General features: G+C 43.2%; 3 protein-coding genes and 2 non-coding genes across 16 annotated transcripts in view; 3 read left to right on the forward strand and 2 right to left on the reverse strand.

The window, feature by feature from the left end:
- LOC118511777 (protein tyrosine phosphatase type IVA 1) overlaps positions 1-8,539 on the forward strand; it is a 34,248-nt gene extending 25,709 nt beyond the window's left edge. For 11 of the 12 annotated variants that reach the window (XM_036055274.1, XM_036055272.1, XM_036055277.1 and 8 more), the window contains 5 exons: positions 405-790; positions 915-1,765; positions 1,850-2,016; positions 2,105-2,236; positions 2,319-8,539. In XM_036055274.1, the coding sequence (XP_035911167.1) occupies positions 1,643-1,765; positions 1,850-2,016; positions 2,105-2,236; positions 2,319-2,430 (534 nt within the window). In that variant the 5' untranslated portion in view covers positions 405-790; positions 915-1,642 and the 3' untranslated portion in view covers positions 2,431-8,539. The remainder of the gene's footprint in view (positions 1-404; positions 791-914; positions 1,766-1,849; positions 2,017-2,104; positions 2,237-2,318) is intronic. The other variant, XM_036055282.1, reaches the window with a different exon arrangement.
- On the reverse strand, positions 3,285-9,653 carry LOC118511776 (dTTP/UTP pyrophosphatase). The gene is made up of 4 exons (XM_036055271.1): positions 9,442-9,653; positions 9,106-9,353; positions 8,895-9,041; positions 3,285-8,828 (listed from the first exon to the last, which is right to left on the reverse strand). Exons 1-4 carry the CDS (start codon positions 9,529-9,531, stop codon positions 8,684-8,686), a joined length of 630 nt encoding a protein of 209 aa, XP_035911164.1. The 5' UTR covers positions 9,532-9,653; the 3' UTR covers positions 3,285-8,683.
- A 263-nt stretch (positions 9,654-9,916) lies between these two features.
- On the forward strand, positions 9,917-12,341 carry LOC118511775 (protein zwilch). The gene is made up of 5 exons (XM_036055269.1): positions 9,917-10,194; positions 10,258-11,006; positions 11,084-11,250; positions 11,320-11,393; positions 11,474-12,341. Exons 1-5 carry the CDS (start codon positions 10,060-10,062, stop codon positions 12,233-12,235), a joined length of 1,887 nt encoding a protein of 628 aa, XP_035911162.1. The 5' UTR covers positions 9,917-10,059; the 3' UTR covers positions 12,236-12,341.
- Positions 12,342-19,130: 6,789 nt separating this feature from the next.
- On the reverse strand, positions 19,131-19,254 carry LOC118514929. Its single transcript, XR_004906904.1, has one exon. It is a non-coding gene; the product is annotated as a U5 spliceosomal RNA (small nuclear RNA).
- An 838-nt stretch (positions 19,255-20,092) lies between these two features.
- On the forward strand, positions 20,093-20,213 carry LOC118514933. The gene has a single exon (XR_004906908.1). It is a non-coding gene; the product is annotated as a U5 spliceosomal RNA (small nuclear RNA).
- Positions 20,214-25,468: the final 5,255 nt, after the last annotated feature.

The raw sequence follows: 25,468 nt of genomic DNA on the forward strand, positions 1-25,468 counted from the left end.
TTTAGTTTTCAAGGCAGTTAGGTATTGATCGTTCCGTGCCGGGTTGTTTCCGTATCAGCAAGTGAGCTTCTGGCATTGGCAGCAGTTCAACCAACCAGAAACGCAGACACATAAGCGGGGCACATAAATGCCGATAGATTGCAAACAATGTTGTCCCGAGAGCTAGTTTACAATGTGTGTGTGGGTTTGAGTGCGCTTAAGACGCTTTGTTGGGTTATCCTTGGATTGTTTTACCTGCGTTTTTAGTTTCCTTTGTTTTATTTAGTAATAATTTTTGCTGTAGCTTAATCAAGCAAACACATTTGTATCATATACTTGATCTCAACGTGTTCTCAACGTGCTTAAATAATTTAAAACTGAATGAAGGTATAATAATTCTCATAACAATCTTTCTCTATTTTCAGATGTTTCGAATGTGAAATACTTTTAGATACGTGTGTTTCAAGCTTTACTCTCTGAGCAGAAGGATAGATTGGACATTTTTATATCAAACTCTACGCAACGACGGAAGATTAGCCTCAGAGCGCAATCCCTGCTGTTGCCCCAGCATCAACATCTAGAGTCGATCAGAGGTGTTTTTTTGGTGTTGCGACGCTGTGGCAGCGCGCGCTAGCGGACAAAAGCTGATCCGATAAAAGATAAAGCAGCAGCTTGTGAACAGCAGCAAAGGAATAAGATAATTTACCGGCACTCACCTACTCAGGCAACAAACCAGAATCCCCCAGTGTCAGCTTCTACCTTCATCCGCACGGTTATCAGCGAAAAGGTTGCCCCGACGTTTAAAAAAAAGGTGTGTATTGTCGTCGCAGTTGCGGGTGGTGGTGCGCGAAAAGGCCACCGGAAGTCAGAAAAAAAGAATAATTCCTTCTCACACATTGCTTCCGTATGTGCATTCTTTTCCAATCTTTTACCAGAAGAGCGAGTGATTGGATGTGCGCAGCAGTAGCTAAGCGGTGAATCCGAAACTTGCTTTAAAAACATTCAAAACGGTTACTCCATCATCATCTCTGGAGAAAGGCACGAGTAGCTGGCCGGCTGGAAGATAAGATAATACTCTTGCAATACCACCCACATACACCCAACGCGGATCGTCGCGCACACGGCTGCTGCAAGTTGGAGCGCGTTGGAGAGTAGAACTACGCCCGACTTTTGGCAGGGCTTAGAAGCTGCGAACCATACCCGCGCCCCGTTCCATCCTTGAGGAGAAGAGGATCGCGAAGAGAGAATTGTGATAAAGCTAATTTTATGTTTGTTTCTAGTGATTCTCCATCTCCGTTGACGCTGTTGAAGCGAGTTTTGGCTGGCGTCTTTTAAACCCGCTAGCTTTTGTGATTGTGATGAAAATTGTATTCGTTCGCTAATATTGTGTATTTCAAAGTCGCCAAGAGCGTGCTTGAAAGCGTGTAGCTAGATCGACAAGGAAGCGCTACAGCTAATTAACGGTCATTGATTTGGTCTGTGTAAAACACCGGTGGTTCGTGTGATAAAAAGAAGACTTTTTCGCGTAGAAGGCACGTGCAGCGGGAGGACACTTCCTGTGCAAGCTCACCGCAGCCAAGACAGCACAAAGCAACAGCAACCAGCCGGGTTAACTGGATTTGGTTTTTTCGAGGTTAACGTGTGAAGGCGCGAACCCAGTTTTATGACAACCGTCATCATGCGCCAGAAGGACATCAGACCCGCACCGGCGCGGATCGAGTTTAAGGGAATGAAATTCCTGATCACCGATCGGCCATCGGACGCAAACATTCTATCGTACATCGCTGTAAGTTTGGAGATGGAGAAACAACGTACATCGCTGTAAGTTTGAGATACGTTCTATGCTAAACCACTTCTCGCCCTTCTACAGGAGCTGAAAAAACATAACGTCTCGATTGTGGTGCGCGTGTGCGAGCCAAGCTACAAGATCGAGGAGCTCGCGAACCATGGTATCATCGTGCGCGATCTAGCGTTCGAGGATGGTACGTTCCCGCCGAACGACATCGTATTCGAGTGGTTCGAGATATTGAAACAAAAGTAAGTGACCGCCCGGCTCAACTGCTAACGAACCCGGTGCCGCCGCCATAAGCGATTCCTCCACTAACTCTAAGCTTTTTCTGTACAGGTTCCAGGAGGATCCGGAAGCGTGTGTGGCGGTACACTGTGTGGCGGGTCTGGGCCGTGCGCCGGTCCTTGTGGCACTAGCTTTGATTGAACTAGGACTTAAGTACGAGGCAGCTGTAGAATTGATTAGAGAGTAAGTAAAACTGGCGTTTGGGACGGGATTTCCGCTAACTGTTCTGATTTCATTCCGTCTTTCTCTCTTTTCTCCCCTCCAGTAAACGAAGAGGTGCTATTAATGCCAAACAACTATCATACCTAGAAAAGTATAGGCCCAAGTCACGGTTAAAGCACAAAAACGGCCACAAGAACTCGTGCTGCGTGCAATAAAACTATCAAAATTCCCACCAGTTAAAGTGTTCATTTTAAGCAAGTGACAGCCGGATGAGAATGGTACGAGAACGGAGCGCCGAAAACCGAACCCTATAGAGAGGAGGGAGGGCGAGAGAGGGAAAACATAAATGTTTAAAACAAAACCAGATGATACATCAACACATCCCTAACAAACACAACGGTAGGGCTTTACGTTAACAAATCACACACACACACACAACATCGGGGTCGGGGTTGTTGGGTCGAGTGTATGGAGAGCAGTAAAGCGCGCGGAATGATTGAGGAGAACGCGCGGAAGAATACAAAAAAATTGGGCGATGAAATCTTACAAAGGAAAGCGTTAAAATCGAACGAGAATGTAATATTTGAACATTAAAAGAGAGAAATAGAGAGCAAAAACGAACCTAATACTAGTGAAGGTAATAACCGGAAACCGTTTCAGTTGTAATATCGCTTCAACGAAGATTTTGTGGTATACTCTCTCTCTCTCTCTCTCTGCCTTTGTGGCACTTTTCGTCCATCTTTTATGTATTACCTTGCTCATAGCGTTTCAACCGTTTACTTTTCCAATTGAAAATCGATTCTTCCCAACAAGTTCCACGTTACAAAATCGAGCGAAAGCGAAAAAGACAGAACCTTCTCACTCTCTCTCTTATGGAACATGAGACCCATACCTAGCCCAAGAAGAAAAAAGGAATTCTTATACACAGAACAGACAGTTGATTTTAGGGGTTTACATGTTTTATGCAAAAGGCCTTTTCATTTTGTTCGAGCGCAATCAGTTTACCAGTCTGTGTGTAGGTTTGTACTAGAAGGGTATCTATTATCCTTTTTTGGTTTCGCTTTTTTTCCCTATGTACCTCAGACAACCCTTAACAGCCGTAATGTTCCGTACGTACCACCTAACAGTTGCGCGCACGCAAACTGCTTTTCACTCATTCGTAAGCAGAGAGAGAGAGAGAGAGAGAGAAATTACGATCGTATCCGACGACGCCCAGTGTGTGTATGTGTATGTGTGACCGTAGATCATTATTAATATATTGTAATAAATTAAATATTTGAAATAGGGAAGAGAGTTAGCGGAATGCAGTGAAGAGAAAAGCAAACGGGTGGTTCCTCTTTTAGTATGGTCTTTTGCTTTTATTTGTTGTTGCTTGGAACACGTGTCAGAAACACGACACGTGACGACATATCCGGAAATCATAGGCCCCGATTTGAGTGTTACTTGCATTCTTGCACTGAGGAATGATCGATCGACGGTTGCAAAGTGCACAAGGAACGTTCAGTAACTTTTCGGGGAGAACAACTATTTCCTCGTGTCGTGGCAGCTGAATGATTTATTGTCCTAAATTCCTAAAGAACAGTGGAATGACAATTGCACCTATATTTTTTTAAATTTATTTAAAACTGCGACAACAAAACCAGACTGCAATCATTATTACTCGTAGCCGTACAAAAAAGCTAGCTGGCTGGCTGGCTGGCTAGAAAACATTGGTAATACTTGAACGATCGAAACCGATGAAAAAAACAATAGCGCAACAATGTCATTGGCATTGGTAGGAGGAATGCAAATAGGGCCTAATTAATTGTATCCTAAAACATCGCGCAGTTCTTCGCAGGCGTTAGTACAGCAGTTTATTGTTTTAAAATCCTTGTTCTCCCTCTCCTGGCATCTGGTGACAGTGGAATAATTTATAGTTAAAACGTTTTTTTTTTATACCAAACATCAAAAAACATCCTTCACACACATACGTGTGTAGTTTTGGATGTTGTACATAACCTCCCTGCCGTACGCAAACAATAGCAAATTGAACCATAATTTTAGAAACAGCCACTGAAAACGATCGTGTGCAATATGGCTGTAAAATAGTAAGTTCCGGAGGCAAAATCCGTTCCGGTATCCCCCCCCCCCACCAAAGTTCAGCTAGCACTGCACACACACACACACACACACACACACACCTACCTACACGCAAGGAACTCTGAAACACTGTGATCGTAGCGATATGATCCCAACTAGTGATGTGCAAACTGAATCAGAATGAGTGAATGACATAAATCTTAGCCATGAATTAGATGAATCATCACGAAGAGTTATTTCAACTCAGCTTTGATTTAACTCTCCGTGCCGACTAACCACTCACTCACCTCGTTTTTACTCACTCATCTCGTTTTTACATCGGAATGAACATGAGTATCATGAACTCACGATGAGCATCGGAATGAACTCGCGATGAGCATCGGAATGAACTCGCGATACACCAATACGATATTTAACTCTCTAATGAGTAAAAACGAGGTGATTTAGTTAAAACGAGGTGAGTGAGTGGCTAGTCGGCATGGAGAGTTAAATCATTATTCAAGAAAAAACTCTTAAAGAGTGAGTATAAGATGTAACTCACTATTACAACTCATTCATTCTGATTTAATTCACGCTACTGAGTGGTTATTCCCATCACTAAATCCCACCACCACAACCGCAATAGGATATTGTTTTATAGTTAAGATTAAACATATACTGCACCCACGCTAGAAAGAATTTTTTTAGTTCAATTTTACAACTTACAACACGACGGATACGGTCGCACCGGAAGAAGGGGGCCCTTCGTTTGGGATGAGAATATTATTACAATTTGAGCCTTTGTTTTGCGCATCAATGTCGATCATTCCACCAGCTTTTTTGCTTGCTTGTTTTAATGCAAAGACCTAATCAAACATTACAAAGAACCTAATCAAGCCACAAACACACACTACCATAGTATCAATAATTTATTTATTGTATAGCCTAAACAATCTACAGAACAGTTTTGCCAAACTACCGGAACAGATAGTTTAAATTATTATTTTTTTCGCACTGTATGTCACTGTGCGCCGCCATTGTGCAAACCAAACCAAATTCCCAAACACCCGAAACGCACGCACTGCATCTGTACAGGGATAGCTAAGCTTTTAAGTTAACAGTTCCCCTTTAGTGGTTAACGCCTGCGATAAGAACAACAACCGCGTGTTTCTTCAACTCTTCAAGCACAGCGATCTCTTCCCCTGTTTTAAGCACTCGAACCCCAACAACAGTGAAGCGGTGCTCCCCCCTTCGATGATGAGCGTGAGGTGTTCTGTTATTACTTCGTTACAATTAAACAAACTTTCATTCGTATCCATCAAAGGATTGACAGCAACAGTAAACCCCAGTCCAAAATGTTCCGCGGCAGAGGAGTGGAAAAGTATATGATTGCGTTTTTTATCTGTGTCGGAACTAGTGATGTGCAAACTGTGTCAGAATGAGTGAATGAGTTAAATCTTAGCAATGACTGAGCTGATAAAAATCAGTTCAGATCAGATCAGAATGATTGAATCAGATGGTTTAATGAGTTGGTTCAATTCACCTATGATTTAACTCTCCGTACCGACTAACCACTCACACAGTTCGTTTCAACTCACTCACTATGTTTTAACTCACGAGTGAGTAAAACACAGTGAGTGAGTTAAAGTATAGTGAGTGAGAGAGTTAAAGCGAAGTGAGTGAATGAGATTAAACACAGTGAGTGAGTGGTTAGGCGGTACGGAGAGTTGAGTTATTCCTCGAGATTTAACTCTTTAAGGGCGAGGATTCAACTCACTATTCCAACTCATTCACTCTGATTCACGTTGCTGAGTGATTAATTCTCATCACTAGTCAAAGCACAACCCGCACAACTCTTTCATTTGTGGGAATATTTCCTTCTTTTTTTATTTGAGCGTGTATTTGTACTGCTTGCCCAACTTGCTGTGCATGTCCTCGATTAGTTTTTTGTTTGGCTATGCTCCTACCACTGTAATACCATGAGTGAGCGCCTGGATGTGTGGGCCCACTTTTTTCTGTGATAACTACAAAAACGAGAGCCGAACCGAAAAAGAGGGCAAAAGGAGGTGGGGACTCCAGACTTTTACTAAAAAGGTGGTGGATACGAATGAAGAGTTCGCGTTGACACAAACACACACAGGATAGTAATTTTCATACTTAAAATCATCGAAGGGTGAGTGGCTGCGCTATCCGTCAAAAGTTCCGATAGCGCGGTACAGAATGTCATGTGTTTATATGTTTTATTTAAATACTTACGTTTACTTAACTCTGCCTACTATTACTATAGCAAAATGGGGTGAAGCGTAACCTTCTAACAAGTGGCATCATAACGGAGGCAACAGAGAGCCCCTCTACTATGATGTATCGAAGAAGGAAAGCAAAAAATCGATCATACGACCGATATGACTACCAGTCTACACACAGCAAATAGCAGTTAGTACTAAAGCAAAGGAAAACATCCACACAGACACACGAAAACCTATACACAAGCACTAAGTAAATGGGGTGGGGAAAAGCATCTAAAAGAGTAATGTATAATCTCCACCCCTGAGGCGTTTCGGCACGGGCGAGTGAGAGCAGGGCTGTAGTGTACGGAACAGCACGGGGGGCCGCCCGTGACAAGATCGTATTCATATTTTATATACAAAAAGGCAAAAAGAAAACAAATTCAAGGAAGAAAAGAATAAATACCAAGAAATGCAACTCGCATACTATTAACAGAGGACAGAGGCACTGGGTGAGTGGGAAATGTACAGTGCATTGGACAGAAATTCGGACCTCTTGCAGCAGACTTTTTGAGCTATAATTTATTGGTAAAGATGCTTGCTTTGAGAACAGAAGATCTCCTACTATTGTTTTGAACTACCAACAGTTATCAGGGAAGTTCCCTAAGACATTAGTTTGCCTCAAAAGATTTCTATTTCTGAAACAAGATTCCGATAAGTTCTTGATGCTTTATTGGTTTTATATAGTGTCTTAGAAGTGGTTACTCAAAAACAAGCCCTTCGCTTTATTCAAATCGAGAGCGGTGTAGTTGTTAACAGAACCGTTGCGTTGCGATTGGTACAATGATCCGAAGTACTAATTAAAAAATATATCAAATGTATTCCAAAAACTTGTTAGATTCCGACGAATGTCCGGATTTTCTTGCTGGCTTTCGAAGAATCGGATTGTCTGCCCACTTTTCCATTTCGATTAGTGGCCGCTTGATAACTGATTTTTGAGCCAGTTTTTTAATTGATGCAAGGGATGAACAAATGGTCTCGATTTCAAAGTGTTCGGATTTCTGTTGGAGGCACTGTACTACGTTCACACACTACTGTAGCGAGTCCGATCGAGGGTGGGGAAATCTCCCAAAAGGAGCAGAAGGTTTTGGATTGGAACAAGTGAAGGAAAAATTGAAGCAAAAGAAAAAAGGGGGAAGAATAGGGACGCGCCCATATGCGTCGACTAATAATGATCACTTTAACTGCTGCGGTACTTCGATATAAGGTGTAAACCGTTTGTGGTGTGTGTGTGTGCGTGTCACTTTTTTGTTTGTTTCTGTAATCAGTAGTAAAAACGGGCGGACGCGCGATGGTTTTATGTTAACGGTATGTAAATCATCATTATGAGCATCGTCCGCACACTACCACGTACACACACACACACATAAAGATTGCATAGCGAGGGGGAAAACAAATCAACATAGTAATTGTGCTGAAGGCCATATCTCTTCTCATCTCCCTAGAGCACGAGTAAAAATCAGTAAAAAAAAAACAAGGGAACCCGGAAATGTGTGTGCGCGTGTGTACGACGATGTGTGTTGCACGCCCCCAGTTCTTAGAGTTCGAGAAAAGTGCTTTACTACTACTTTTTTTTCTGTGTGCCCGGCGGAAGACGATCTTCGAAAGGGAGGGAAATACGAAATTTAAAATGAACGCAGGCGGCACCGAGCGCGGTTGAAGAGCAGGAAAGTAATGTTAAAGAAAACAAAACGAGAAAAAAAAATGAAAACCTAAAAAGCTAAACCGACGATATAGTCAACTTAAAAAAAGAGAAGAGGAAAGAAACGTAAAACAAACGTAAACAAACTTAACTGTGAGCAAAAGATAAGGCAAACAAATATAGCTGATAAAAAAAAAGTACACCACCACCAGCATCAGATCATCCAATGGTAGAATGGTAGAAGGTAAAGAAACTTGCTGCAGAAGAAGTAAAGCAAAACAAAAAAAAAAAAACAACAAAACAATATTATACTGAAATAGATATTGTAATTTTATGGAATGATTTGTATCAATGATCATAGGGGGTCTATTTCGTTCATTTTTGCTACCTGCCCTGCTTCACATGATGACTCGTTAGCTTTGCGCCCCTCGGAAAAGGGATTTATAAGTTCATAACCAGTTCGGAAGTTTTTATTGATTTAATTCACTCTACGTAATAGTCAAACAGTTTACACAGCTCTACGGACAGCCGGTACATCGGTAGACCAACGACGGTAAAATAATCTCCTTCGATCCTTTCCACGAAGTTGCCACCCAATCCTTGGATGCCATATCCTCCGGCTTTGTCGCTGTAAGGGGAGGAAATCAACAATTTTAGCCCTATTTACACTTTATCCGGCTAAAACAACACTTACAGAGGTTCCCCGGTGTCGACGTACGCCTGTATCTGGGCAGCTGTTGCCTTGCCGAAGTGTACCTGGCAGGACTCCGTAAACTTGACCTCCTTCTCGTGGTACTTTATTACCACACCGGTGTACACGACATGCGTACGCCCCATGAGTCTGTGAAGTAATCGCACAGTTTTAGTAAGCAACTCAGTAGCTTCCGATGTTGTCCAATACATACTTTTGCAGCACTTCAAAGGCATGTTCCGGTGTTTTCGGTTTGCCGTACATCTGTCCATCCATCGTGACCATCGTATCTGCCCCGATGACAACGTCTGGCCGCTTCGTTGCATCATCCTTCGAAAGACGCTCGTATACCTCCCGCACTTTCCCGAGCGCCGTCATGGCTACATAATCGCTGAAGGAGTACTGCGACGGGTCAAGATTTTCCTCGAACGTCGATGGGCATAGCTGCACGTCGGATATCCCCTGGAAGGAAGTTTGAATGGTTTGAAAACCCCATTGGCTTTCTTGTTATCACCGAACCAATCTCCTTGCCCTCATTACTGATTGTTACCAAATTTTGTATCAGTTCCTGCCGTCGTGGGGATCCACTGGCAAGCACAACCCGTTTCGTGCCGATTTGATGGAGTATTGGTTTCAGCATGATGTGCTTTTATTATTTAAAATAGTATCCTTTCCCGGGGTCACTGCACGTGGTGTGCAAACGTTTCGAATGGGAGCAATTGTGGACAAAATCCGCCTTGTTTGTTGATAAACAAGCACTGTGACAGCTTGCTTGCATACGATCAGTGACAGATAAACGATAATAAATGTGTTGCTATTTTGGGTTATGGGAAAAATGGAGAAAAATGCTTTGTTTTTAGAAAAGGTGATAGAAAAATGTTGGAAATAACATAAAATATTTTAAAAATTTAGGTGAAATAAAAAATGCGACGTAAATTGTGATTATTGCTGGCATTTGAATCATACCATAAAGCCTTTCCGCTTCAAAAAGATCGTTACGAGCGAACTGTCAAAAATGTCATTCAAAATTGTTGCTTGGGGAATAACAAACGAATGCGCGCTCCGGGCCATTGTTGACGTTTTGCTTCGATTTGAATCAAACCGAAGCCGTGCTTGGTGCCTTTTTGTTTTTTTTTTCGTTCGTGAACCGTATTCGTTTTCTGTTAAAATGAGTGATTTAGCTAATGTTTATCACCTGTTCCAGAATAAGTTTGAGGAAAATGACTTCCAGTACTACAGCCCACCATCGTACGTGCGCACGCTGACGGAGAACAGCGAGAAAATAATATTCGCCTTTCGGAAGGTACGTGAATTTTGGCTAGCGTTATTTTTTGCTATACAATAAACCCGTCATATTTAATTCCAGAATCAAGACCTACCGCCCGATACCGATTGGGTGAAGAAGTCACCGAAAAGCAATGCGTCCAACAGCCTAGATCTTACCGGTTCTCCGCTGAAGGATATAAGCTTTGCCGAGTACGACGATATAGGTATGTCGATAGACGAAGCAAACGGGCCAACTTTTTCGAACCTGTGGACGCCCGAGGAGGAAGCGTACGGTCCGCTGGCAACGGAAAAGGCTCGCTCCATACTGCAAAACTTTATCAATCTCGATTGCCGCGTTGGACGGGGCAGCATATGGACGTTGTGCTGCGGTACCGACCCGGACCAGACGGTACTGCTTCAGCTGGCGATAAACTGCGCTTCGAACAATCAGCGACAGTTTACGCGTGGTGTTGTACGCTTTACCGGAATGGAAGCGAACGGAAACATTTCGTTGGCCCAGCTTATCGGCGTGCATCGAGAGCGGGCAGGCGATGCGATGAAGTTTAATCCAAAGATACAGATTCAGCAGTGGTGTACGCTGAGCCCGTACATAACCGTCCGGTTGTGTTGGAACACGATGGGCGAAGGAGCTACGTTTGCCGTGGAAAGGAATGCACGCGTTCGGTTGAGCCAGGAGTTTCCGGTCAACAATGGAGCGTTCAGTCGCAGTTCTCGGGCGGAATACTTCTGGCAGCAGCTGCAGCGATTAGCGTTGATGAGGGAGAAGATAATGGATATCCGTGCGAACCGGGCGATCGGTTACGCACGTAACGATCTCGGCGGAATAGAGTATGTAGTGAGGTGGATTGATTCGGGCACATTTTGAGTGTTGATGATTAATACTTACATTCGGGGTTCTTTTGTAGCGAGATGGATCTAGAGTACGTGAAGCAGAAGGTGTACAACATTCTGTCGACATTTTTGGCAGTGGAGCCCACCACCTACCAGTTTACATCGATCGCCGACATGGTTTTCCAGGTGCAAAACCATAATCTCACGGATGTGATGGAGCGGCTGTACGATGCTCTAACGCGTACGTTAACTATTATTATTGCGTAGCCGGTGAGCTTCATTTAATCCCATATCGTGCCGTTTCTTTCAGTATGTGCCAACTACGACGATCTGAAGGCAGCCATCGATTACATCTTCCATCTGTCGACCCATTCTAATATTGTGGTAACATATCCTTTCCGAAAGTGCTCTCCCCGCATTTTCCGATGGCCACTAAAATATTCCCCTTTTCATTCTCCGTCCAGAACGTCCCTACGAACGGTACCCGGTTTGCACAGCTCATACTGGCAATGATCCAGGACCGGTTGGCCATTCCATCGCTGACCGGGTCGGAACCGTACGAGCTGCTGCTCGAGTGTGGTTTCAGCAAGCTAATGAACGACTACCGTACGATCTTTAGCGAGTGTGGTGTGTACGAGCTCGAGTTCGAGAAGCTCTTTCAACCCCAGGTGACCTGCACACGCAAATCACGATATGCTGCCGGATCGGGGCCCCAAACTGACCATACTAACGGCACCAAGCGCAGTGCACTTCTGTTTCAACCTACCGTCGAGGATCGCGGTCGGGAAAAGTCGATCCTTTTGAGCAACTTCGATGAGGATGAGGTAAAGATCCGGCTCAACCGACTGGCGCAGGTACATCTGCTGCTGGAGCATCTGCTGCTGCTGGAAAGTGTCGTTAACATTCCGTCCATATACGGGCGGGTGTGTGAGCTGTACCTTAACCGGCAGCCGTACAGCTACGGTGAGATTTACAACCGGAAGACCGATCTGCTCGAGTTTGATGTGGATGAGTTTATGTTGCTGAGCAAAGCGGATCATCTGCTGCCGTGCGCCAGGCGCGTGACGATGTCGTCGGGTAATTTGCTGCAAAAGTTGGAGACCGTGTTCTATCAGAACACTCGGCCGCTGTTGCCGGAACGGTTCTATCCACAGTTTGAGCGGAAGGAGGTGGACAGTAAGCATGTGTTCTGGTGCTACGAGTACGATCGCATTGAGCGGCTTTGAAGAAGAAATGGTGGGAGGTGTTTCCATTAGAGTAAGTTTAAAGCGTAAGCAAAACAAAAAGGCTTGAAATATATTTTTTAAATATCATGTACATGCTTTTGGAAAATACTTCGTTCTTCGTAATTAATTATTTTTTATAAAAATAATTTAGAAATTCTCTGAAGTTAAGTTCTAATAGGTTGAGATTGCTTTCCAATAGCTCGCACCTCGCGTTCAAACCCACAGCGTAGTTTCCTGGAACCCTTGGCAAATATCCAACCGATCAATTTGAAATCTTGCTGCTTCATGAGGCTGAGTTTGAAATCGTTGTTTCGGAGTTTGTTCAGAACTCTGGACAACCTGTGGTTAAGAGCCCTTGCAATGACAATAATTCTTTATTTTCGTGCATTATCGCCCCCCGGTTACTCGTGTTTAATTCATTCCTGACCAGCTATAAAATATATCAGTTTTTTTTTCCTCCTGGATGATCTAGGATATTCCAGCTATGTCATACCAACACATATAACAAACAGTAGGAGTGGAAGGAGGAAAGAAAAAGTACTAAACCACTATACCATTCGTTCGCCAGAACTCAAAAATAGACCTCAGGTAGGAGTCCCGAACGTTTGGCGTTCTGCCGATGTCTTGCTCTATGTCCGATGAGGAGGGTCGAGCAGCCGCGTACTCCAGGCAAGACCATAGAAGATTATTTTTCCGAGGCGACCCGTTCTCTGCGCTGGAGATGTGCGTCCAACGCGCAATCGTTAGCTTAGACCTAAGCCTTGACATCATTCGAATGAACGGGAGGCGAATGAAGTCTCAAAGACCCAAAGCCTCTGCCATCGAGCCATGCAGAGAGACTGTAGGGCACCTCAAAGCCTATCAAAAAGAAACCCTTTTAGGAGCCCCTCTTTTTGACAAATAGGTCAACCCTTTCAGTGCCTAGAATACCGCAATTAGGGGGGAAGAGCTGTTCGGACATAATTTTCAAACAAGGAGTTTAAGAGTTTAAGAGTCTAGTATCTCCCACATTTAAAAATCTAACCTTAAGGGATTTATTATGAAAAGTAAAGCATTTACTTTAAACGAATTCTACTCAGATTGTTTATAAATCCCCATTATCCTTTCAATCCTAAGACATTACCTTACATTCCTTTATTGTTATTTGTTGTTAATTGTTCTTTGTAGTGCCACGGGTGATCCGTCGACGGAGCAACAGTATCCGGGGCCAAAGTCGACACTATCGTAAGAAGGGAGGCAGACTTTTCTGCAATAGTGTTCTTCATCTCTGCCTAGCCTTGATGGAGCGAGTTCGGCCTTGTTGGCGTTGGGTTCGCAGGTGGTCGGCGGTTCCTACCTCGTGATTAGCAGAGACCCTGCTGTTACGGAGGGGAACTCGCCGATAGCTTTTGATTTCGGTGCTGGCTTGGACGAGCTTGGGCTATCACTGCTGGGCAGTTTGAGAAACACTATACAGAGGCAAATGTTTGTGCTGTCCAAAACGCTGTTTTGTTTTGTTTGGTTTTTGTTTCACACTCCAGATCTGATACACGGAAGGATGATCCGTTTAAACACCACACTTCCATCAACACAACACCGCCAGCAATAGACCCGGACTTAATCATTGATACAACTTCTACAATTGACCTGGATTTCCACACTGCAATCGCCACACTCCCACAACCGAGCATGCCCGGGATAAGGCTAAATATCAGGGAAGAAATGCCTTGCTAATTTCTTTGTGAATTTTTGGTTTTTGACATTTGTATTTCATCAGCACATGCGGTGCTGACAATACGGCTACAAGCCGTCATAATTAATAAATAAATAAATAAAATAATACAAAAAAAAAATTGAGTGTATGAATGAGTTTGAATATCCTGGATGATCCAGCAGGAAACAAAAAATAGAAAATACCATTCTTTCCTCTAACAGCAGGTTTTCTGAAAGCCTAGCTTCAAGAATTTAAACAACTCTGACCTAATTTACGAAAATGGCTGCTAAATAGCATAACAAAACAACGTTCTTAATATCCAAAAATTTAGCTTACAAACGATTAACACACTCAAGACTTATACTACACGTGCACAAAAGGGGCGTGCAGTAAATTGCAATACTTCCCCGGGGGCCCAACAGCCTGTAATTGCAGTTCTGCCCATCCCACAAGCGTACTGGCTGCATGTTCTTGCCTTAACTTTCACCCAATCTAGGCACCGAACGGCGACAATTGATAGGTCGGTTGAGGGTGGGGGGGGGGGGGGGGGGTGGGTGGCGATCCGCGAACGGAACTTTCGACCGGAAACATCCGGTAAGCGCATAATGCTTATACGCTGCAACAATTAAGTTTGCAACATACGCGTGGACCAGCTTCGCCAGCTGCCGCTCGAATTAGAGGGTGTACTCGTTCATTCAAATTACACACCGCTTGAATGGGCGGCTTTAGGTGAATGGGTAGTTGGAACGCGTGGGGGGGCCTGAAGGGAGACTGATTTCATTCATAAAAATGCACAACCTTGCTGGGCAGGTTGTGACAGGTGTGTTACCGAAGCAGCTTTGGTCGAAAACCGGTTGATAGCGTCATGCCTACACGATCGTGCAATGATCGTGCCCGGCTCTCGAACAAGAGCACGTGAGCCCCAGGTGCCGGCCCAGGTGGTGGGTGTATTGATTCAGTCGGCTGGTGCTTATTGTGCCAATGAACGAGGTATTGGCAATCGTGAGCATGGGGTAGGTGCGTGATCTTATGGATTTGTGGCATTGAGAGGGGGGTTTAAGAGAGTTTAAGATAACGATTAAGAGTTAGTCTGGTAGGACTTGTAGATATGTGGCCTATACACCTCAATACTGGAAGAGCCGTCCTTTCGTCGATCGATCGTAAACATCGGCAGGGTGTTAATTTTTCCTGCGAACAGGATTTAGCTCAAATGACTTCGCAAACCCCCCCCCCCCCCCCCCCCCCGGACCTGGTACGCGTGCCACCGACATGCGTCATGTTGAACTGTCGCCAAGATTCCTCCATAACCGTGTGGCCCCCAGTGCTGCACCTTGACGTAGTTTCCCCGCTGACCAGACCAGTTCCAATGGGGCACGTACTGCGCGTACCCACTTTATTCACCTGACAGGAGAGCTGGTAAAAACCCAATGCGCATCACGATTGGAATGCAGTGGTGCTCAGTAGCAGTAGCAGCGGCTGTAGCCAGCCAGGGACAACCGATATGATTGCTGTAGCCCGGTAGCAGCAGGTGACCAGGTTGAATAAATGCATACGCGAACACGGCTCCGGTTGGGTGTTTTTTTAGTATTCTCAGAACGAAGGCACGTTATTATGATTCGCGCACGCGTCACCCTGACGCGATTTGTGCCCGATTTGGCGGAAGTGCGAGGACGTTCTTGCGATGGAAAAGAGGGGGACAAAAAAAGAGTAAGGAGGTTGTTAATCGAGGAACAGCGGCCGCTACTTAGTAAGGGTTGATAGAAACAATGTGTGTTCAGTAACTTGACTGGTTAAATCAGGGCTTGTGCTAGCGGCAGAATAATGTTTTATTTGAAGGAATTAAACCGGACATTGAAGTTGAGAATTTTCTTGCTGTGATTTAGCTCCCATCCGAACCGCTTGACGAATAGCATGATTAGCAACATGACCAGGGAGTTCTGCTTGCATTTTAAAAATAAGAATCTCTTTAGCTCCGAGCTAAATCTGTTCTTCTTCCTCCTCCTCCTTGGCACTACAACATCGGGAGGTCTCGTCCTACCATTTCTGGCTTTGTATGACTTGGTTTACCGACTTGGGAGGCGGTCTGGATGGGATTTGAACTCTGGGGGCCTGCCGTGTGAAGACCGGTGCCGCTGTCACCTCAGCCACCGGACCATCTCAAAAACTTGCTTTTAAATGAAAATCATTGTTTTGGAATATTGTTTTACCCAAGATGATTCTTCAATTTCTTGTTCAACCTGAACCTATTCTAGCTAGGTTATAGTTAACATGTTTCAACATTTTATCATTAGATTCTTCTCGAAACGATAAACATATGAACTTGTATGAATAATTATTATGGTTCTGGTGACGGGGTGTTGTGTTTGAAACAAACCTTAGATATTTACCAATATATGTCTATATATTGTCAAGTACAATTGAGTGTTGTTCTCTTTGGATAAGAATTCAACTCTAAACAGTTGGATGAGTTAAATTTATCATAAAGGAAGTTGATTTGTTTCGGTGGAAATTTGGTCTTGAACTCTAATAATTAGTTGAAAGCACCCAATTCGGTCAAGCTAAGTTCTTCTTCTTCTTCTTCTTTAGCAGCACTACGACCTGGTAAGGTCTCGGGGCCTTCCATTTCTGCCTTTCTGGGACTTGATTTTACCCTCAGCAAGGTAGTCGAAGTCAGCCCTGCCGTACGGGGAGGCAGTCTTGGATGAGATGTGAACTCCGGGCCTGCCGTGTGAAGACCGTCACCGCTGTCAGCCTTTTTTCCCCCAGATTAGCTTTTTTTATTCAAGAAAGATGGCCTGGTCGTATTGCTTGTGCCAGTTTGGTTCATCTGGCTTAAAAACCAAAGCTTCACTTCTGCCGTCAAAAGAGATCTTCTCTCAAAATGATGGTCGCTCAAATTTAGTAGGGTCAAGTGGTTGGAATAATATTTATTTATCCTATATTAAAAAAACGTATTTAAAAATCTCATATTTTGTAGTTTTATCTTAACGAATATTTTTCTTTTACCTTATTTTCTGTACGTCCAAACTATGGCTAACCATAGTTTAAATTCACTTTTCACCATTGAGTTCCCCGGGCAGAATCGGCAACCACCAAAAAGAAACCTATTCGATCAGCTTCCGTGAGCTGTCTCATTAGACGGAAGACCCTCGGTGTCCACATCACTCCCAGCAAGGGTGCGAATCAGCAACACCGGGTGACCTGATAAGGAATTTAACTACCGTACCGTAAAATCCGAATTGCTCTTTCTCTCACCCTAATCGTGGCCGGATTGATCGACGGCCGGCCAGTACATCCGATACAGGTCCGGTACCAATCGGATGGGACACAATTTTCCGGCCACCGGACACCACCATACCGCCCTGTTTAGCTCATTTCCACGCTTGTCGACGACCGTAACGAGGAAGTGAAAGGCTGTCGCTACACGCATTGCATAAGCCGATCCATACGCCGACCGACCGGCTGATCAGCCCAAAAAAAAAAAAAAAAAAACGAAAAACAAAACAAAACACGGTGAAAATCGTCAGCTAAAACAAAAGGCGAATATATGGTGCGATCACCGTTAAATGATGCCGCCCAAACCAGCTCCGAAACTCCGTTCGCAAGGCCAACGCTAGGCCTGCCGGAGAAAGTGCCGGATGGTTTTTGGGGGTGACGCGATTGCAACGCCGGACTTGTTGTGATGGGGTGTCGCCGACAAAACCGGACCGCGAACGGCAACGAATTGCGAACCGCGGTGAAGTGGACCGTGGTTGATGTTGCGTGATACGGGAAAATGTGTCGCGGTTTTCGCGGATGGAAAATAGTCGGCCAGTGGGACAGATTTTGCGCCGTAAAATCTCCACCCCGCTAGGCGCTTGCTCTTGGTAAGATGTTGGCGGCAAGTATTGAACGGAGGTTGAGTTTTGGGAAGCTGGAGAAGGATGAGAACTTCTTCGTTCAAACACCATAGTCACCTTATCTTACTTCCAATGCAAACGACTTCATTTTAATAAGAGCCTATTAAACAAGCTCCGTCTATGTGAACGACTTTAAAAACAAGCGGACAGGTCGTCTGGTGTAATTTTGCTGACATGATAGCGATTCTAATGTGCTGCGGATAGCGTTCTAAGCCGCGCCAAAAGTCTCTCCGACGAGAATCGAAGTAAAACTACGATCTAGTAGGCTGCGCGTCAGTACTCCGTTAGTTGGAGGGTGCAAAGCTACCTCGCCAGATCTAGTCGGCCTGGGGACCATTCGATGATTGGTCCCTTATATGAGTAAAGAACGTCTCAGGGTATTTCTAGATATATTACTATCCGCATAAACTAGTTTAAAAGTCATTTGTCAACATAATATCAAACCAATACCTCCCTTTATCCGATATTCTATTCTCTATAATGTCATTCAAACAATTGCTGACTCTGCTCAGTCCTTCAGTCCTTGGAATGAGTTAATAGGATCATACAGGCTTAATTTAGATAGCTTTAACGATTAAACAGATTCGATAATATATTTATGCCTTAATCATACATTTCAAACTTATTTATAATATCTTGGTTTAGACATTAATATCAAACATTTCCGTATTATATTATATAAAGTGACGGACCATCGAATAAGACCACTGTTATATTCAATTTGGCAACTACTGCTTTCGATACTTTTACCTGGTATAATCAAACCAAAATTTGGTAAAAGCGTCCTCAACATCTAAACTTTTAATATAAATTTTGTTCGCGTTCAACATTTTTCTAATTATTGAGTGATAAAATATATAAAGTCAAACAAATTTATGGCATACACAAGTACAATTTTTTCCGAAAACAAATGTAGTCTAGCCATCGTAAGTAAAAATAATTAAAAATCTATGTAGACCCAGATAAAATTAATAAATCAAAAAAAGAGGATTGTAACCTTGATGTTTGACCTGTAAATTTGTGAAATAGTAGCAAATATTATTTTGTAATATTTTTTGAAATAGTTACTTAAGAATGGCTTAAAGATAAGATACACGTAATCGAAACGTCGATAAAACCATTTATATTAATCGTTTTCTCATTATCTTATGCTGACGTCTATAACAAAATTTCAACGATCCTTTGTAAATGTCTAATAAATCTATTACCCTAATTTTATATATCAAGAGAAGAGAGAGAATAGACGATAGATATATTATAATTTTCATCAGAAAGTATTAACATTTTTATATTAAATTATGGCTCGATCCAAGATAGGATCGAGACGAACAAAAATTCACTTTAGACTCATTAGAGTATCCCTCTCCACGGAAATCTTTAGTAAAAGGCGAAAGATTTATTCGACAACTGAAGAGAGATCAGAGTAACTTGTCAGATGCTCGAAACGAACCACCGGCTGGTCAGCGCACATGTTCCTCTAGCGATGCGTAAAGTGAGTTCTTCCGTTCTACGCCATGTACGGCAGCTGTTGCTTGAGCGTTAGTTAGCACCGGGCGAATCATAGCGTACAAAGAAACGGAAAACCCCGTGACGTTATGTTGCCCTCGGTGGAATGGTTGCGTCCGCCGCATAAGCCGGCAGTTTGCTTTGGAAGGGGTGAGTTTAGCAAAAGCTCGAACGCGAAGAATGCTGTTTTTTGGCACGCGTGCATTTTTTTTATTTCTACAAAGTTTTCTTTTATTTTAAAATTACCATGGGTTATGTAAGTTTTAATTAAAATTTAATCGTTATAACAAATGGATACAAATGTAAGAAAATATATCAGAAAAATAGCAAAAAGAAAAAAATGATTCTAGAAACTGGGATCTGAACCTCGTTCGCCCATAAAACTAAACAACAGGTTGTTACCGCTATCACTCTTGCTATTTCCAAAAGCACACAATAGCTGTTATGTACAGGTCGTATCGGGCACGATAATCACTGTAACGATATTGTTTAAGTATTTTGAATATTATTTTAAGTACTTCAACTATTTTTATGTATAGTTAGGTTTTAAAAAATATTCCTAACACTTTCCTGAGAAAAAACGCAGGTATTTCTACAGCCAGAGAAATGTTCCTCTCTCTCTCTCTTTCGTTGCTGCTCTCTTAATTTTATACCCAATCTCAGGGTACAGGCATAACAATAGAAGGATAACAGCAGCAAACATCGCTAGAGGAACATGTGCGCTGACCAGCCGGTGGTTCATTCCGAGCGTTTGTCAAGTCACTCTGATCTCTCTTCAGTTGTCGAATAAATCTTTCGCCTTTTACTAAAGATTTCCGTGGAGAGGGATACTCTAATGAGTCTAAAGTGAATTTTTGTTCGTCTCGATCCTACCTTGGAATCGAGCCCTTATTCCTACTCATCACAATTCTTACATGCTTCGCAATGAAGTTTAATCCATATAAAGCTACTCAATGGAGGTTCGTTTAAATACGCTAAACTGTCCCAAACCTGAGCAGCCATCAATAGCTTAACCTCCTCAGCGCACAGTCGGTAAACTCGTTAATGGTAACCGAAACCAGTTCCGGACTCACAACGGGAAGCCCTTCAGATACACACCCGTCAACCAAATCAGATTGGGCGGCGACCTAATCGAAACAGCGGAAAATCTCACGGTTTTCAACCCCGTTCTCATCAACACATCACGATCAATTCAATTCGATCGATGGCTAGCTCCCCACACGCTGACTCTGGAAAACGATCGAACGAAATCCACTTTATCACTTAAACCGACCGCTGGAAGGAAACAAGGGACGGCCTCCCGGAACTCCCTTTGGGCCGGCGAGAAGGCCGCCTTCATTAGATCTTTCCCCCCCCCCAAAAAAAAAAAGCAAAAAAGCCTCACGGATGACGGAAATGGACTTGGCTGGGGAGAAGATCCAACAAATCACGACGACATGCGCGGGCATGCGTGCAAATATTTGGGTCGCATCCCGTACCGGCCCAGACCGGCTGGATCATCCGGCGCGGCCACACAAAGTGGCCCAGTGGTCGGCGATGAACGGATGAATACGTATACCGAAAACAAAAAATGGGCGAAAAAGCAGTAACAAAGACTGCAGATGAGTCCCGCGATTGGTGAAGGCTGGCAGGAAGTGATGACCCGCGTTGATGGAGCCAGCCGAGCCGAGGGATGGGATGGAATTTCGTACGGGGTTCATTGCATCGAATCCAAGCCTCGGATGACGCGAAAATGGCGTCGGATGACAATTAATTTAGCTGGAATGGGCTGTCAGGGTGTGCTGGGGGGTGGTTGGACAGAGAGAGAGAGAGGGAGAGAGAGACCGGAGCGAACAGCGACAGGGCGATAGCCATGCAAGAAATATCATTGATATCTGCTTCCGGTTTGTTGGCCGGTACCGGTCGGTACCGGTAGTGGGTCAAGAATGTGCGTGAGCATCTCTAATGCGTAAGCAGGGGCAAGAGCGGTGTTGGAATGTTTCCAACCGTTCTTGAACGCAGGAATACTTTTGATAAAAAAGTAAATGATATGGAATGGCAAAAAAAAAAAATTAAGTCGTTTGTTTTTTTTTTTGCTGGAGCTGGTTCCGTTCCGTTCCTTGATTAAAAAGTATACGTAGAAATTCGAATTCGTTATAAATTCGTTTAGTTTTTGTTTAAGCTTCATTAACTTTTATTCAAATAGTTTAATTAAGATTTAAAGACATCTTTTTAGTATATAAGAAATATGTTCGTTTATAAAGTAGGATTGGTTTTTATTTAAAAAATTTAAAGACGTTTGAAGTGATGTCTATGAACTGCTTCTAGGGTATGCTTTATTTGTTGTACATTGAACAACAGTTGTTATTAATAATAAATTGTTTTAAGTATTAATCTGTTTAATTGTCTTTTGTGCTTATATTGTTTAATTTTATTATTATTTTGATCTTCTACTATTTTCTATGATTCAGAGCTCTTATTTTATTTTATCTGTTTGGTTTTGAAAATCTTTTTTTTTCTTTGATTTTATACATTTGTTTTTGTTTTATATGTTCTAGGGAGCTTGTTTAACTATTCTTGCGAATTTCAAATGGTTACTTCCATGTTTTAAAATTTATTTTTTTATTTAATTTTTCTGTTTTCCAAAGGCCAACGTTTTCACTTTTCAAGACCTTTTTTCTTCTTCCTTGGCACTTCAACCTTGAAAGGTGTTGGTCTGCCATTTCTGACTTTATCTACCTTTACAGGGTTTTTTCAGTTGATAAGGCAGGATAGCATCCATTTTTATTGTACGCCCCACGGCTACCGTGGGGCAGAACCCCAGTTCTGCCGTGTGAAGACCGGCGCCGTTATCGCACCAACCACTGGGTATCGAATCCCATCCGGAACGTCTCACACGTTGATGAGGATTGAATATCCAGCAACTGGAATAATTAAGTCCCGGACTGACAGTCCATAACTATTCGAATTATAATAAAAGTAACGGAAATGAGGAAGGGGTTTACATGCTTTTCCAATTCTTATTTTTTATAAATAACCAATATTATATTTTTTTTACAAATTAATCGACTTAAATTACAAGCTATTCCAACGTCTAATATATGATTTTTTTAATGCTTCAACTCATAATGTTCACTAGACATGCGATCGATATCACCATCGATATAATTTGTCATATAAAGCAGCTTTAAGGTAAAAAATCCCACACCCAAACAAACGCTGCCATCAAGACAAAAACCGTGTCCCCCGGCGTCCCCAAACCCCCCAAATGGACACCGTAATTGATTCCCTTCGGTAGCCTTACCGCGCAGCAATCTTACTTCTTCACATCACACTCTTCCCAATCGGTAGGAACATCAGTGGACAAGCTAGTATTGGGTGTTTAATTTTTCAAAAATCCAATTAAACTGCTGCTGCCCTCGGTGCGTGATAACGGTCGGCATTATCGCTAGCGTCCTGTTCAATTTCGTTTATTGAACTGAAGTGACCTGAGGTGACGGGACGGAGAATGATTTGTTGGAGGAAAATAAATACAAACAGAACCATATAAAGGAAGGAAAGGCGAAGGAAATGCTTGTATGGTGTGTACTTTGTTGAGGTGGAACAATTTACGCTAAAAATGTGAAGTAGGACTATGGAACATTTGGATGAGATTATTTAGAAATATTTTAAGTTAATTATTATGTTTTCAATTACCGATACATCTCAGCTACATAAGACTAGCTTCAGCTTATTTTTAAGAAAACTTATTATAATTATGTTTAAAAATGCCTAATGCCTTTCAAAACTCCCCCAGTGGTACGGACACGATCCCGGTCCGGCGCGTATTGATTTCCGGTAGCTGACGAACGACCGGCTGGCTGGCCCGCTCGCATTCCCTCCCCTGTAACAGTGACCCAATTACGGGCATGACTTGGGACAAATTATTATGTCAGCGTTTGCTGGTGGTCGTAGAGGCACGTGCCTGTATTAAAGCTCCGGTCAAGCGCCTCGAAAACCCTCCCGTTGTCGTTATTTTTGGCCACAGTCGTATAAAATGCCCTTCACTGCTTTCATTACTTTTGTCTTACTGTATTTATGTGCGTTCCTTTCCTTTTGATGCCAAGTAGTTCACGAGTGCTATGCTTCGTCTATTTGTGGGCGAGATTTATGCTCGCGTGCGCGCGCTGGCAATTTCGCTCTGTTTGTGGCGGGCGGGAGGGTGTGCGTAAAAAGTTTTTGTTTTTGTGCCAATCAAATTTTATGATGTTTGCACAGAAAACGCGCCCATTTGGTGGTGGTGGTGGTGGCAGATAGCACCAGCAAATTGGAGCAGAATAAGAGTTGTCGACCATTGAAAGATGATGTACACGATCGATTTTTGCCTTCGAGCGATCGATCGGTCCCGAAAATGGTTAGGAAACTGGGTCGCAGTGGATTCAATTTTCTTCCGGTAGCACTGTTTGTAGTGTTTTCTTTTAGTGTGGGTACACACACACACACATACACGGTTTGGTTGTGTGGCACCTCCACTTAATGATGGTTTCCGGTTGACGTAACAATGTCATTATGATGAGCATCGTTCTTTAGACGTAGGTAACACGGGAAGGGAATCGCTAGTAGAGAATAATTGAGGCCTATCCATAGGCGACAGGATGGGTTAGGGTGGTCCAGTTATTGTGTGGATATTTGCAATCGACTTTATTAAAAAAAAAATTAAAAACCGTACACCAAAAATCTAATTTTATTTAAGGAAGATTGGAAGACTTTGTCTGTAAATTGTAAGAATAACCTGTACATAATAGCCCAATTTGGAGTTTTTGGGTCAGATAGTGATAGAATCCTCAATCGTTGCGGAAGCTCGGATGTTCAAAGATTTGAGGAGCAAAAATTGTTACTTACTTTCAGCTCTTTTGGAATTCCGGCCAAGCTTACCAGGCTTGTAAAAATGACAATGGCCAACATCACATGCCAGGTGAAGGTGGAAGGAAAACTCTCAGGGCCCTTTGCTACCATCAAGGGCTTGCGCCAGGGAGATGGGCTCGCCTGTCTCCTCTTCAACCTTGCGCTAGAGAGAGCCATCCGTGACTCAGAGGTGGAAACTTCGGGGACCATCTTCTATAAGTCAATCCAGATCCTGGCATGCGTTGATGCGTCCGCTAGAACGGCCGGGATAACGGATTGGAAGACGACGGCGCTAAACCGTGAGCAGTATCGAGGATTGTAGCAGCAGGCCAAGACCGCAAAGCAGTTGTAGCGCCTGATAAATTCAAATTCAAAATACATACGTTCAACGGGCATGAACTCCGTCCAGACTGAACAGACGAATATATCCTCTTGGTCGCGTTCAAGAAGTTAAAGCTCAGAAGGATCTTTGTACCAGAGAGCTCCCACCACAATGACGAGCTGTAAGAGGTGGACGGGAATTTCACTACTGTGCTGTGCGATATGCTCGCTAGACCACTCTCTTATAGGCTGGTCATGTAATGAGAATGGCGCCAGTCAACCATGAACAGACGTTCAGAGAATGCGTGGTAGGATCAGACTGAGATGGAATAATACAATTGATCTGTCCACCAGAATTGGCTGGGATATTTGATATGCTGACGATTTTGGCCGATCATTGGATGAGTTTTGAGGTCTTCTGTCCAAGATCGAGGAGCTATTTGAAGGTCTGATACGTAAGTTTTACATCACTCTGAAGTTTACTCCTAACTAGTGAGTTGATTCGGAGCAATGGAGAATACACTGAAGTAATGTGGGAATATCGGATCATACACTCGCGGAATTGTTTCTTCTACAAATTTCATATTTCACTTGATTGATTAATAACATAGAACTCTAGTGAGGAGATGCCGCAATAATTTATCCTGGGACATCGATTCCACATTTGTTTACTGTACCGACTGATGTGCAACTTCAAAAAGCTCAAGCAAACTTTGTCTATAAAAAAAAACTTTTCCTATTTCAATATACCAAAAACATCACAGACCAACAGATGAATGCTCGTTCGCTAGCTACCAATTTTCCTCCACCATCATTATCATCAAAACATTCACCCTTCAGTCTGCTATTGTTTTGCTGACAGTTTTTCCATCGAAACGCTGTGCAGACCACCGCCGACAGGCAAGCAAATTGCTGCTAGCGTTTATCAGAGCGTGACAATGTTGACCAGCC

The sequence above is a fragment of the Anopheles stephensi genome, chromosome 3 (assembly GCF_013141755.1).
Source record: "Anopheles stephensi strain Indian chromosome 3, UCI_ANSTEP_V1.0, whole genome shotgun sequence".
Taxonomy (NCBI): Eukaryota; Metazoa; Arthropoda; class Insecta; order Diptera; family Culicidae; genus Anopheles; species Anopheles stephensi.